The sequence below is a fragment of the Ostrea edulis genome, chromosome 1, assembly GCF_947568905.1.
Source record: "Ostrea edulis chromosome 1, xbOstEdul1.1, whole genome shotgun sequence".
Lineage (NCBI taxonomy): Eukaryota > Metazoa > Mollusca > Bivalvia > Ostreida > Ostreidae > Ostrea > Ostrea edulis.
The window spans coordinates 57,242,564-57,257,768 of record NC_079164.1 but is presented as its reverse complement, the minus strand read 5'-3'; the positions used below and the strand labels follow the sequence as shown (position 1 = coordinate 57,257,768).

At 34.5% G+C, this 15,205-nt stretch overlaps 1 protein-coding gene and 1 long non-coding RNA gene across 2 annotated transcripts in view; one reads left to right on the top strand and one right to left on the bottom strand.

Moving 5' to 3' along the window:
- The window catches only part of LOC125682738 (uncharacterized), a 16,610-nt gene extending 6,964 nt beyond the window's left edge, over nucleotides 1-9,646 (top strand). Inside the window, exon 2 of the long non-coding RNA XR_008800169.1 lies at nucleotides 1-9,646. This exon is cut by the window's left edge and continues 6,246 nt beyond it. This is a non-coding gene — a long non-coding RNA (uncharacterized LOC125682738).
- LOC125664679 (uncharacterized) overlaps nucleotides 1-13,076 on the bottom strand; it is a 42,956-nt gene extending 29,880 nt beyond the window's left edge. Inside the window, exon 1 of the mRNA XM_048897539.2 lies at nucleotides 12,674-13,076. Within this exon, the coding sequence (XP_048753496.1) occupies nucleotides 12,674-12,942 (269 nt within the window). The 5' untranslated portion in view covers nucleotides 12,943-13,076. The remainder of the gene's footprint in view (nucleotides 1-12,673) is intronic.
- Nucleotides 13,077-15,205: the final 2,129 nt, after the last annotated feature.

Below are 15,205 nucleotides of genomic sequence, written 5' to 3'. Positions count from 1 at the left end.
TCTGAATTCTGATTGGACGATTCTAAAATCACTATAACTTCCTTATATTTGATGGAAACGTCATGAAATTCATACTGTGGGTATATGATACAAATGCCTGTTGAATGACATCAACAAAAGCGCAGAATCATACACGCATGCGCGTGTATGCACGTGCATTACTTTGTTTCATTTGTTGGTACTGAAATGACCATATTAAACGTAATACGTGTAATTAAAGGCTAAAATAAAATGAATTTTTGCTATAGGCTTACAATGACATCAGTTTCTAATTGGAGGAGGTTTGGGGAACATATGTAACGGTCCCCGTTACAATTAGAACTAGTTATTATGTTCCCCAAACAAAGTTTGGGAACATATCGTTTTTACTCTGTTTCTTATTAAGGTCTTCCGTTACCAAAGGAAGACCTTCTAGCGATTGTACTGTTTATTAGGGTCTTCCGTCTTCAGCGGAAGACCCTTCTATTATTCTATTGTTGATTTTTCACTTTTCTTATTATGTCTCCGAACACAAAGTGTCGGAGACATATTGTTTTTGCTCCATTTCTTATTATTATGTCTCCGAACACAAAGTGTCGGAGACATATTGTTTTTGCTCCGTTTCTTATTATTATTATGTCTCCGAACACAAAGTGTCGGAGACATATTGTTTTTGCTCCGTTTCTTATTAGGGTCTTCCGTCTTCAGCGGAAGACCTTTCTATTATTCTATTGTTGATTTTTCACTTTTCTTATTATTATTCAGGTCTTCCGTTCTTCACGGAAGACCTTATAGTGATTCTACTGTTTCTTATTATTATTATTATTATTAAGGTCTTCCGTTCTTCACGGAAGACCATATAGTGATTCTACTGTTTCTTATTATTATTAAGGTCTTCCGTCTCAACGGAAGACCTTCTAGTGATTCTTATGTTTCTTTTCCTCTATTATTAGGGTCTTCCGTCTTCAGCGGAAGACCCTTCTATTATTCTATTGTTGATTTTTCACTTTTCTTATTATTATTAAGGTCTTCCGTCTCCTGCGGAAGACCTTACTATTATTGTTCGCGTTCTTCTTCTTCATTATTATTATTATTATTATTTTCCTTGGTAGTACACGCGTTTTTCTCAGCCATTTCTCGATCGATTTTCACGAAATTTTCAGGAAAGATGTCTTTTGGTGACGAGACTTTGCTTGCAAAATTTCGTGCTTGACGTCACTTCCGGTCAGGAGTTATCTCTCTTTTAGTGACTTTTTGAAGGGCCTTGTTGTCCACACATCTCCTCCGTTAGTTTTGAAGCTAGAGTCTTGAAATTTCTACACAAGATAGAGTAAACATTTTAGAAGATTTGTGGGGGATTCGATTTTACCGGAGGCGATTTGCCTAAACGCTCGCCTGGACCTGAAAAAATGGATGCCAAAATTATTTGCCGATTTCGGCGATTTTTGACCTTTGATCTCCAATATCTTTTTTCTTGCAAATATTTTGTTAAGACATGTAGAACAAAAGTTGTGCACATTTACGAGATCTTTTCGAAAATATCAAGATTTAGGGGCTAGCCCCTTAAATTAGGGATCTAGAAGGGCTCAAAGTCTAGATCAAATATCTCAAAAATCGTTAATATTTTGGTATAAGTCAAACAACAAAAAATGTTCATCTCAACAATCCAAATCTATTCATATAAAAATTTAGGTCATATGTTACGTAATAAGGGATTTTAAGGGCCAAAACCATAAATTTTTTACCCCTTGTATCTCGAAAACGACAAATATTTTGAAAAGCAATAAAGAACAAAAGTTGTTCAGAATGATGATCTGAACAATATGCATATTTCGTTTTTACCCTATGTGGCCCCGTTAGGGAGCTACAGTTTGGCCCCTAAAAATTACTTCTAGAAATAACTCGAGAACGGTAAAGAATTTCTAAATACTTGTTGAACAAAAAATGTTTGAAATGTCATGACCTTTCTTACGATATCAAGCAAAAGGGGCTGACCCTTTAAATTAGGGGCCCAGAAGGGTCCAAAGGTTGATGAGAATATCTCAGAAACTATTAATATTTTGTAATAAGTCATTGAAGCGGAAATGTTCATCTCAACGAGTTTGTTCTTATCAAATCAAAAAGTAGGTCATATGTTACGTAATAAGGGATTTTAAGGGCCAAAATCATAAATAATTGACGCCTCATATCTTGAAAACGACAAATATTTTGAGAAGCATTATTGAACAAAAGTTGTTCAGAATGATAATCTAAACAATATGTACATTTCGTTTTTTCCCTATGTGGCCCCGTTAGGGAGCTACAGTTTGGCCCCTAAATATTTCTTGTAGAGATAACTCGAGAACGGTAAAGAATTTCTAAATACTTGTTGAGCAAAAAATGTTTCAAATGACAAGGCCTTTCTTACGATATCAAGCAAAACGGGCTGGCCCTTTAAATTAGGGGTTCAGAAGGGTCCAAATGTTTTTGAGAATATCTCAGAAACTATTAATATTTTATAATAAGTTGTAGAAGCGGAAATGTTCATCTCAACGAACTTGATCTTATCAAATCAAAAAGTAGGTCATATGTTACGTAATTAGAGATTTTAAGGGCCAAAATCGTAAATATTTGACGCCTCATATCTTTAAAACGACATATTTTTTGAAAAGCATTATTGAACAAAAGTTGTTCAATGTGTCATAACCTATCGATCAATATCAAAAAATGGGTCTGTGGGCCTCATGGCTCGCCTGTAGAGTCGATTTTTGTCGATATCAGTCGATTTCAAAAACTTGTAACTGGTAAATATTTTGTAAGGACATATTGAACAAAAGTTGTTCAGTTTATCGAGATCTATCGATTGATATCAAGAAATAGGCCTATGGTCCTAATGGCTCGCCTGTAGAGTCGATTTTTTGTCGATATCGGTCGATCTCAATAACTTTTTACAGGTAAATATTTTGTAAAGACATATAGAACTAAAGTTGTCGAGTCTATAGAGGGCTAACAAATGACATCAAGAAATAGGCCCGCGGGCCTTATGGCTCTCCTGGAGAGTCGAATTTCAAACGAATTTCACCGCAACTTTGCTTCAGAAGCTTATGATATGAAAAATTGATTATATCTAAAGTGTCTTAAAGTCGGAAACTAAATTGGGACTCATTTGTCTTTTCTTTTTTTTTTTAACTCCGAGTGCATCAACAAATCGGACGGAAGACCTACTCGTTGCTCGCAACGAGATCGTGTCTAGTTATTATTATTATTCTTTTTTTTTCTCCTTACCGATTTTTGTGCAGAAGATTTCTCGGAGATGGCTGGATCGATTTACTTCAAATTTTTAGGGTTGATGCGTTGCCATTTGAAGTTTGTACCGCCGTTTCAATTTTTCAAAAATCACTTCCGGTTGGGAGTTATCCCCCTTTTATCGATTTTCAAATGACCATTTTGTCCAAACAAAAACTCAAAAACGATAAAAGTTAGAGTGCTGAAATTTTCAGTGATGTTAGACGACATGTTGTAGTTGTGCACCTGGGTTTTCAAAATTTCCGGAAGTGTCTAGTATGGAAGCTCGGTAGGGGTCGAAAATGGAGTTTAAAAAAGTGTACAAGTTTTTTCCACGTTTTAAATCATAACTTTTTACTCGTAAATATTTTGTTTAGACATATATAACAAAAGTTGTACAGTTTATTGAGATCTTTCGTGCCATATCAAGAAATGGGCCCATGGGCCTCATGGCTCGCCTGAACCATTGAATTTCTGTTACAATGATTAACTTTTTTCTCACGAAACTTTTGATAAGACATGTAGGATAAAAGTTGTTCAATTTTGCAAGATCTATCTAATGATATCTACAAAAAGGCCTCCGGGCATCATAGCTCGCCTGAACAGTCGAATTTGTAACACAATTAATAGCATTAATGACTTTTTTCTCGAGAAACTTTTGACAAGACATGTAGAACAAAAGTTGTTCAGTTTCGCAAGCGTTAACTAACGATGTTAAGAAATAGGCCTGCATGTCTCATTGCTCACCTGAACAGTTGGGTTATTGTTGCAATCTATAACATTTTTGTCAAGAAACTTTTAATAAGACATCTAGAACAAAAGTTGTTCAGATTTGCAAGATGTTTCGAACAACATTATAAAAAACGTCAACGGGCCTCATGGCTCGCCTCAAGAGTTTGCTTAGTGTCACAATCGATAACTTTTTTCTGGAGAAACTTTTTATAAGACATGTACAACAAAAGTTGTTCAGTTTCGCAAGTGTTAACCTAACGATGTTATGAAATAGGCCTGCGAGTCTCATGGCTCACCTGAACAGTTGGGTTATTGTTGCAAGCTATAACATTTTTGTCAAGAAACTTTTAGTAAGACATCTAGAACAAAAGTTGTTCAGTTTTGCAAGATCTTTCGAACAACATCATGAAAAAGACGAACAGGCCTCATGGCTCGCCTGAACAGTTTGATTAGTGTCACAATCAATAACTTTTTTCTCGAAAAACTTTTGATAAGACATGTAGAACAAAAGTTGTTCAGGTTTGCAAGATTTTTCAAATGATATTAAAAAAGAGGCCCACGGGCCTTATGACTCGCCTTAACAGCCTGATAAATGTCGCAATAAATAACTTTTTTCTCAAGAAAATTTTAATAAACACATGTAGAACAAAATTTGTTCAGTTTTGCGAGATATATCTAGAATGATATTTTTAAAAAATAGGCCTCCGGGCGACATGACTCGCCTGATCAGTCGAATTTGTATCGCAGTAAATAACATTATCAACTTTTTTGTCGAAAAAAAAGGCTGACCCCTTTAACTAGTGGCCGAGAACCGCAGAGATTCTTTAATTTATAGCACTTAAATGATCAATATTTGTAAAACATTACCGAAGCTAAATTGTACGTCTAGACAATATATTTGTATCATTATTTATGAACGAAAATCTCAGTCAAATTCTTATCTCATCACATCTAAAATTGGATGGAAGACCCACTCGTTGCTCGCAACGAGATCGCATCTAGTTATTATTATTGGTCTTTTTCTTACCGATTTTGTGCACGCGATTTCTCAAAAACGGTTCAATAGATTTTCATGAAACTTTCAGGAAAAATGTAAAATAGGATTTTCTAGAACAGTTTTTTTAGTTTTTCCAAAATCACTTCCGGTCGCAAGTTACGGCCGAATTTCCGTTTTTCAAATGACATTGTCCGGGCGTTTTCTCATAAACGGTTAAAAATTGGGTCTTCAAACTTTCAGGGATGATCCATGGTGACTTGTAGCTGTGCAATAGGGTATTATCATTGTCATCCGTCACTTCCGGCCGTCGCCGGAAGTGAACAAAAGAAAAGTCAAATTTCAAACTTATGCTTTTGAAACAAAACTTGCATAGATTAATTAGATATCTTTCGGCGTTTCAGAAAATGTTAGACTTACTGGAAGTTTAACCAACAACTTCCGATTTTTAGAGAAAAACTTCGAAAAAATGATCTTTCTTTGTCCTCGTATATCTCGTTTACTTATCAAACTTTTCATACAATATTTACAGATATTATTGACATTATCCATCTTAAGAGAACCCTGTAACACTATTTCAAAATTCACTTCCGGTCACAAGTTACGGCCGAATTTCTGTTTTTCAAATGATATTTTGTCCGGGCGTTTACTAATAAACGGTTAACGATTGAGTCTTCAAACTTTCAGGGATGATAGATTATGACTTGTAGCTGTGCAATAGGGTATTTTCATTGCCATCCGTCACTTCTGGCCGTCACCGGAAGTGAACAAAAGAAACGTTAAATTTCAAACTAATGCTTTTGAAACAAAACTTGCATAGATTAATTGGGTCTCTTTCGGCGTTTCAGAAAATGTTAGACTTTAAGGAAGTTTAATCAGCAACTTCCGGTTTTAAGAGAAAAACTTCAAAAAATTGGTCTTTTTTTTTGTCCTCGTATATCTCGCTTAGTTATCAACATTTTAATACGATGTTTCAAGATATTATTGACATTATCCATCTCTGTAGAACACTTTAATACTATCTCAAAATTCTCTTCGGGTCGCAAGTTAAGGCCGAATTTTCGTTTTTCAAATTACATTTTGTTCGGGCGTTTTCTCCTAAACGATTAACGATTGAGTCTTTATACTTTCAGGAATGATAGATAGTGACCTGTAGCTCTGTAATAAAGGTTTATCATTGCTATCCGTCACTTCCGGCCGTCACCGGAAAGTGAACAAAAGAAACTTCAAATTTCAGAGTTATGCTTTTGAAACAAAACTTGCATAGGTTCATTGGGTCTCTTTCGGAGTTTCAGAAAATGCTAGACTTACCGGAAGTTTAATCTACAACTTCCGGTTTTTAGAGGAACCCTTCGAAAAAATGGTCTTTCTTTGTTCTCATATATCTCGCTTATCTATCTACTTTTTAATACGATATTTACAGATATTATTGACATTATCCATCTCTGGGACACCCTTTTAATACTATTTCAAAATTCACTTCCGGTCACGAGTTAGGGCCAAATTTCCGTTTTTCAAATGACATTTTGGTTGGCTGTTTTTTCATAAACGGTTAATAATAGAGTCTTTCAACTTTCAGGATATGATTGGTGGTGACTTGTAGCTTTCTAAAATGATTTATAATTGTCATCCGTCACTTCCGGCCACCACCGAAAGTCAACGAAAGAAACATCAAATAAATTTACACTTTTCAAACAAAATGTGTGCTTGAAATAATTAAGTGTCTTTTGGAGTCTCAGAAAATGTTACAGTTACCGGAAGTTTAAACAACAACTTCCGGTTTTTAGAGAAAAACTTCAAAAAAGTGTTCTTTCTTTGCTATCATATCTCTCGCTTATAAATGAAGTGTTTGTTATGATTTTCACATATACAATTGACATTATCCATCTTCAGAGTTTAGTGAATTATTTTTTTTTTTCAAAAGTCACTTCCGTTCGTTAATATCTACGATTTCCGTTGCTGTTTTTTCTCCAGGCGTTTTCTAATGAATAATCAAAGATTGAGTCTTGAAACCTTCAGGAAAGTTAGATGGTGACATGTAGATGTGAAATACGTGTTTTAATTTAATTTTCCTGCCGTCACTTCCGTCATCCACCGGAAGTACCTTAAAAATATGTAATTTTTCATTTTTTTTTTTAAAATTCAAATGCTCATAACATTATTTAATAGAGTGTAATGCCATACCATTTCCACCGGAAGTTGGTTGTTCGAAACCGGCAGTTGTCCCAAAACTCTGCATTTTTCACCGAAATATTTAGTGTGGGTTCCTACACGGTAATTGTGGAATTTTCAATCGTTTTATGGACTCCCAAGATACTCGAAAGTGAATAAAACAAAACCGAAATTGTTTGTAAATGATACATTACGTCTTACATGTATACGTTTATCACTGTTTTTTCTTTTTTTTTTAAAAATAGGTGTTTATTCCATTCATGTATAGTCGTTCTTCAATAATTGAATTCTCCCAGTCAAGATCCTATCTCGTCAGAAATTGGATGGAAGACCTATTCGTTGCTCGCAACAAGATCATTTCTAGTTATTATTATTATTTTTTTTACCAAATTTTGTGCAGGAGTTTTCTCGAAAACTATACAGTGGTTTTCAGTGAAACTTTCAGTGAAACTTTCAGGAAAAATGCGTTTTATTATGAACTTTGTTTATCACAAAAACAATTGGGAAAATTTTATTTCGGTTCCAAGTTATGGACAATTTTCTGATTTTCAAATGGAACTTTGTCCGCGAATGATCTCAGGAACGGCTAAAGATATGAACTGGAGACTTATTAGAGATGATAGAACATGACTTATAGATTTGCGTGAGCACTATTTCGTACGTCGTCATCACTTCCGGTCGCTACCGGAAGCGAATTTTAAAAATGGATTTTTTCAACTTTTTTGTTTTTTACTGTTTTTCTTTGATAAAGGTAAGATAAATAGAGACTCTTTATAGAATGCTGAATATGATATTTGTTTTTAAATTGATCAAACCAAACTCTAGATATTCGTAGTTTTAATTTTGAAGAGAGGTCCTCGCTAGCTTAATGGTTAGCGTGGTGGATTTCCATGCGGGTGACCCAGGTTCAATCCCTGAGATTATTCGAATATTTTTTTCCCACTTTATAACAAATGAAGAATTTAAGGTTATCTACTGGACACGGAAAGAACGGAAGACCTTCTTGTTGCCATGGCAACAAGTTTCTAGTTATTATTATTTTTATTCTTTTTTTTTTTCCTTACCGATTTTGTGCAGAGGATTTCTCAGAGATGGCTTGATCGATTTACTTCAAATTTTAAGGGTTGATGCATTGCTATCTGAAGTTTATATCTTTTTTTGGATTTTTGAAAATTCACTTCCGGTTGGAAGTTATCCCCCTTTTATCGATTTTCAGATGACCATTCTGTCCGGCCAAAATCTCAGAAACGATAAAAGCTAGAGTGCTGAAATTTTCAGTGATGTTAGACGACATGTTGTAGTTGTGCACATGGGTTTTAAAAATTTCCGGAAGTGCCTAGTATGGAAGTTCGGTAGGGGTCGAAAATGGAGTTTAAAAAAGTGTCCCATTTTTTTCCACCTTTTAAATCATAACTTTTTACTCGTAAATATTTTGCTTAGATATATATAACAAAAGCTGTACAATTTATGGAGATCTTTCCTGTCATATCAAGAAATGGGCCCATATGCCTCATGGCTTGCCTGAACCATTGAATTTCTGTTACAATGATTAACTTTTTTCTCACGAAACTTTTGATAAGACATGTAGAATAAAAGTTGTTCAGTTTTGCAAGATCTATCTAATGATATAAAAACAATAGGCCTCAGGGCGTCATGGCTCGCCTGAACAGTCGAATTTGTACCACAATTAATAACATTAATAACTTTTTTCTCGAGAAACTTTTTACTAGACATGTAGAACAAAAGTTGCTCAGTTTCGCAAGCGTTAATTAACGATGTTAATAAATAGGCCTGCAGGTCTCATGGCTCACCTGAACAGTTGGGTTATTGTTGCAATCTATAACATTTTGGTCAAGAAACTTTTAATAAGACATCTAGAACAGAAGTTGTTCAGTTTTGCAAGATCTTTCGAACAACATCATGAAAAAGGCGAACGGGCCTCATGGCTGAGAACAAAAGTTGCTCAGTTTTGCAAGATTTTTCAAACGATATCAAGAAAAAGGCCAACGAGCCTTATGACTCGCCTTAACAGTCTGATAAATGTCGCAATCAATAACTTTTTTCTCAAGAAAATTTTAATAGGACATGTAGAACAAAATTTGTTCAGTTTTGCGAGATATATCTAGAATGATATAAAAAAAAAAAAAGGCCTCCGGGCAACATGACTCGCCTGATCAGTCTCGAATTTGTATCGCAGTAAATAACATTATTAACTTTCTTGTCGAAAAAAAGGCTGACCCCTTTAATTAGTGGCCGAGAGCGGCAGAGATTCTTTAATTTATAGCACTTAAATGATCAATATCTGTAAAACATTACCGAAGCTAAATTGTACGTCTAGACAATATATTTGTATCATTATTTATGAACGAAAATCTCAGTCAAATTCTTATCTCATCACATCTAAAATTGGACGGAAGACCCACTCGTTGCTCGCAACGAGATCGCATCTAGTTATTATTTTTTTTTTTTTTTCCCTTTCGTCTCCGAGACCGTTGGATGGATTTTCCTGAAACTTTCACAGATTATAGATAACGATGGTACCTCGAGGCATTTTTTTATTTTTTCAAAATTCACTTCCGTTCGTGAGATATGTCCGATTTTCCGGTTTTTGAAATCAAGTTTGTCCGGGGGTAAACTTAAAAACCACTAAAGATAATCAAATGAAAGTTTCAGGGATGATAGATCTATTTTCTCTATGGTGCATGCACGTATTATTTTTTGTCGCAGTCGCTTCCGGTCATCACCGGAAGTGATTAAAGACCCATCTCATGACCGTATGGTCAGTGAAAATGTAGGGGGAGCCTAATCTAAACAGATGTTATTTACCTGGAGTGGCCAGGGTCTACCAAGGTGTTAATTGCTATATCCCATGGCACTCAAAGAAATACACAGAGGCAGAACATGGTAAAATCTACCTGTCCATGCTTTTTTTTTTTTTATAGTTTTGATATACACAGGACCTGTCTCAGGGACCTCTGCAGAGTTTCTGTGGTCATAGTGTTTGAATAATGGTTGTATTCCTAAGGGTAGCAGACACATTCTACACCCTCCCCTCTTTCTCTCTGTCATTGACTCAATGAATAATTTCTGTTATAAATATAGAGGTATCATAAATTGATGACATAAATTATTTCAATAGGTTACAAGTTTTAGAAATAATTGTGCAAATTATTGTTTGATTTCTGATTGTATAATTTATAATACATGTACAGGTATATAGAGGGGAAAATTACAATTATATTGAAATTGCATTGTTCAGGGGCCTTTTTAAAAACAATTGAATTACAAGAAAATAGCAGTTGTGGACAGGTCATTGCTATCAAAACTCAGGTAGACTGGGCTTCCTCAAGATCTAAAGAATGCCTGTAGATACTGGCTGTTATTGTTATCAAAACCCCTCTCTGGGGTAGCCCCAGACCACAGTGTCTGCAGATGTCACTCCACCTGAGATCTATTGTTAAATGTTTGATTGGCAGGCAGCTTACAATTTGGGGGTGTCAACTTAAAATTGGGTCTTTAAATGAATCATAAATTTCAAACTTTTTTCTTTCAAATTGAAACCTATATCGGTTTACTAGGTCTCGTTCTAATTCTCAAAAAATGTTGACCTCACCGGAAGTTGAATCTCCAACTTCCGGTTATATCAAATAAAGACCAATCATTCTCTCAGTTTTCAGTGCCATAAATCTCGGTCATGAAACAAGTTAATGAGTTGAGTTTTACAGATATTATAGTCACTATAAATGTCTAGAGTAACGTCAAATATTTTTTGTAAAATTCACTTCCAGTCGTTAGATATGGTTTGGACAAATTCAGACTTTGTTTCCCTGATATCTCCGGAACAAGTAGAAATATATACTTGAAACTTGCAGGGATTATAGATTAGCAATAGTCCATCTTAAACCAATTTTGTATATGAGTGTACATCACTTCCGGTTTCAACAGGAAGTGGTTGAAAAATTTACTCTATTCAAATTTTTTCAACACGATTTCTCAGAGATGGCTAAATGGATTTTCTTACCAATTAACAATCTTATAATCTTTTCTATCAAGGATATTGATAAAGAACAATTAGGATATACATATGTAATTGAAACAATGATATTTGTGTAGAATTTTATACAGAAATACGATCATTTTCCCCGTCCGTTAGCTTATTAGCGTTTTGAAGCAATATCGATATTTATTTTCAATAAAATAACATCATATTCACATTTTGCACACCCCAAAAAGGTAGATTAGGCATCAAGTTCATTTCTGTTTAGTCTATTTTCACTAATATTACTTGAGGTCAAATATTTACACAAGTCAGAAAAATAACTTCATGGAAATATGTGAGGGTACTCGTGTTTGCCTGTCAATTGTGATGCAGGGAAAAGAGATATTTTAAAATACTTATCAATTTTGCAATCAGCACATTTAAATTAAGTGAAATGTTGAAAATATATTGTTTTTAAAAATCTCCCCCTGTCACTATCTGTATTGTGGTTAATTATCGCAAAATTTCTGCGAACGAACTATTAGAATTAATTACTGTAAGCATAAAGAAGACGAAATGCATGTAATGTTGTATACTTAAAAACATGAGATGTGTTCTTTAACTTCACTCTTGAAATGGGGCGAAACGTCATGCAGCAGTCTTCACGAAAACTCAGTGGTCCGAAGACCGAGGCCAGTGAATTTTAAGGTCGGGTCAGTAAAAATTAAAGATCAGAAAGTCCGATGGGCTTGTACTCTTTTTGTAAGTCACATTAAATATAATTTTGGATTTCGATATTCTAAATTTGCTTCAATTTACCATCAAAATAAAAATAGATAAAAAATAGCACATAAAGTAAGTGTTTGGACATCGTGGTTTGTTTATTTCATAAAGAACGATAACTATACTTGTCATTGTCAAGATAACTTGTACGTTGATCATGTAAATACTTGTTGAAACAACAATAATGGCCACATTCTGTATCGCACAGCACACCGGTAATTGCTGCTTTATTGCATTGTCCAATTAAAATGAACTTCGTCAAGTACATGCAGTTATCTCTGATTTTATGCAATTTGTATAGTTTATAGAATTAATCATTTACATATGATGTTAGTAGAGTAGGCTACTCTGATGTTGGTAGAGAAGGCTACTAACTAAAGTGTACTCGAGCTGTTTCCATGTTTGTGAAAAATACATGAAGTTGTAGTCTTGTTGTTTGCAGGTGAAGAGAGAAAATACCGTGTACGGTGTTGTTTTTCTGGAATCGACAGAAAGGATGTCTTAGGGTGGATATGAATACCAGTAATAACCATAGTTTCAGTAAATTAATTGTACAATTTTACAATGCATTCCATAATGTATGTGGTAAACATATGGAAATTTAAGGGGCCAGTAAATTTCACTGTGGGCCAGTAAATTCAGACAGTTCACTGATCCGACTGGCCAGTAAGTTTTAAATGTTTTCGTTAAGACTGATGCAGTGAATCGTCTGAGGGCGAAATGTCCAATTACCCAATTTAAGAAATTTGGCAGTTTTCTCTGCAACTTACCATGTAATTAATATGGGTTTATCTATATTCGCTCCTGACTTCCCTTCGTAACTCAAATCGTAAATAATATATGCCCCATCGGTAGGTGATAGTTTGGCGACCAAATCGTCCCATGTTTTCGTTTTATCCCCTAATTCAGCCACTGTGATTTGCTTTTGGCGTACTATTTTGAAAATAATATAGCTGTACTTCCTGTCCTGCTTTAACTCTTGAAAAGCCGCAAAGACATCCTCCGCCACTGTAATTCCAGACATTCCACCACCCGGCATCTTTAAAAAAAATTTGGTTCCGACGGTTTCACACACTGTCTCACAAAACCTCGCAATTTTTATTTACCTATCGGAAGTCGATTGTACCACCAACACCGGAAGCTGTATACTTTACGTGAACATGCATGGTTACCCTGTTTAATACATAATTATGAAATGGTAAATACTTTGTTCTTTTATATAAATATATATATAATGACAAATTAGTTATCAATACACATTACACACTTTGTTGATGTGATGCAAATAAGATGTTCACTTCCGATCCCGTTCGCTTTCAAGAAAGTAATATTCTCGACCCATTTCCTAATATGGGTATGTGACTCACAACTTTCTCTGCATAGTGGTTAAAGGTCAAGTAACAAGAATAGATATGGGTTACCCCATATCCAAGAAATTCGACTTTTAATTTACTAGTAGCAAATACTGTGACCAGTCTTGCTTCACTAGCAAACATTGCGCACACCTGTCCTTGACCTTTTAACCTTGAAAAAAATGTACAATTACATGAACAATACTAAAGAAGGATAATTTCAAATCTTGTCTTTATATTAGCTGAAAAATACATTTATAGAGTAATGCAAAAATCAAGATCACTTTGTAGATATTTACTATGATATTCCCCTCCCCATCTAATTTTATTTATTTCTTTTTTAATTGAAAAAATGCCCACCCCAGAATCAAATGTGTGTCCCCTTTCTTGATAAAAAAAAAATAAATAGTAAAAATATCTCATTTCCAAACCTTTAATGCACCCCTCCTATTTTTTTAAATTTTCTCTGTTATGGTTATATTTGTATTTTCTTATCCTTATGAATTCATAAATTTTGTACATGAGGATCACAATCTATGCACTTATTCAACAAGAAATGTATACATTGCCTTAATAAATTTTATTATAAATATACTGGTACCCCGAATTACCGAAATGCCCGTGATTTACCGAAATCCCCCAGAAATTACCGAAATGCCCCATAAAACTACCGAAATGCCCCTTCCAACGTATAAATTAAAGCACATTTAGTTTATATATGTTCAAATTTGATAAAAAATGCCAAATTGTGGTTGTAAATATACAAAATTGTGTTCAATTCTCGCATTAGCGATATTTCAAAGAACGATAACTCTAGCAAAAATCGTGTAACCTCTGTGCTAAAGGTATCACACCGGTAATTATTTTCACTATATATTACTATAGAGGGGAAAAAATCATTAAAAATCAGTTTACAAAATTGATGCCGAATAACGCAGTCAGACACGTTCTATGTTACCTATCTCGTCTGCCGACACCAGAAAAACAACACCCTACGCGGCATTTTCGAAAAAAAATTACCCGCAAACAGGACTACCCTCAAATCCACGTGTTTTTCACATGTGTGTAAACAGCCGGAGTGCACCTCAGGAAGTAGCCTCAGCTACCAACAGCAAATAGTTCCTTTGTATACACTTGATTATTTCTACAAATTACACAAAATTTCCTAATCAGGGGTACAAAAATTAAGAGAAAAGAAGAAGAGGAAATGAGAAAAATCGCGCAAGGAAAAAAAATATTTCTTTAAATATATGGAACTACAATTGACTAAGTTCATTTTGATTGGACAATTACCGGTGTGATACCTTGAAGACAACTAAATCTTCATCAAAAAATGTCAAATTTGCACAGCAGGTGCCCGTTTTATTCATCAGTAGTATACCCCATGCACACAGCGATCGGAGCAAGATAACTGACGTAACTGGTGATTTACTTCCCCTGGGGACTATCGTGATTTCTGCCTGTTTCATCAGTGAAATATGAGGCGCGTGTGGTACTTTTTAAATTGAAATAACTTTGTATAAAATCAAGATATTTCCGCAAAAATGGTTTCATTGGAAAGAAGAATGATGAAATTTGCTATTTTAATCACTTATTAATCCTAAATTTATTTATACATTTTTTTAAATTGCTAATTATTTCAAATTTCATATGAGTGAGATCTTTGGTTTTGTGAAAATATTCATTTTTCGGTACTATAATGGAATCTGCATCTGGTCAATTTGGTATCCTAGAAGAGCCCATTAATTACGCTTAACAGATTAAACCAAGTTGATACTCACGGGTGATTAGTGTTTCAGATAATGGCCCCCTGATCTGGCAGGGGTTGTGCGTATTTAGCCTTTCTTCAAAGCAAGGGTAACACATTAAGAAGACTAAATACTGATTAAAACAAATAAATAAGACTAAAGTCTGACTGGATAATATGACGTTTTTAAACGTGTACACAAA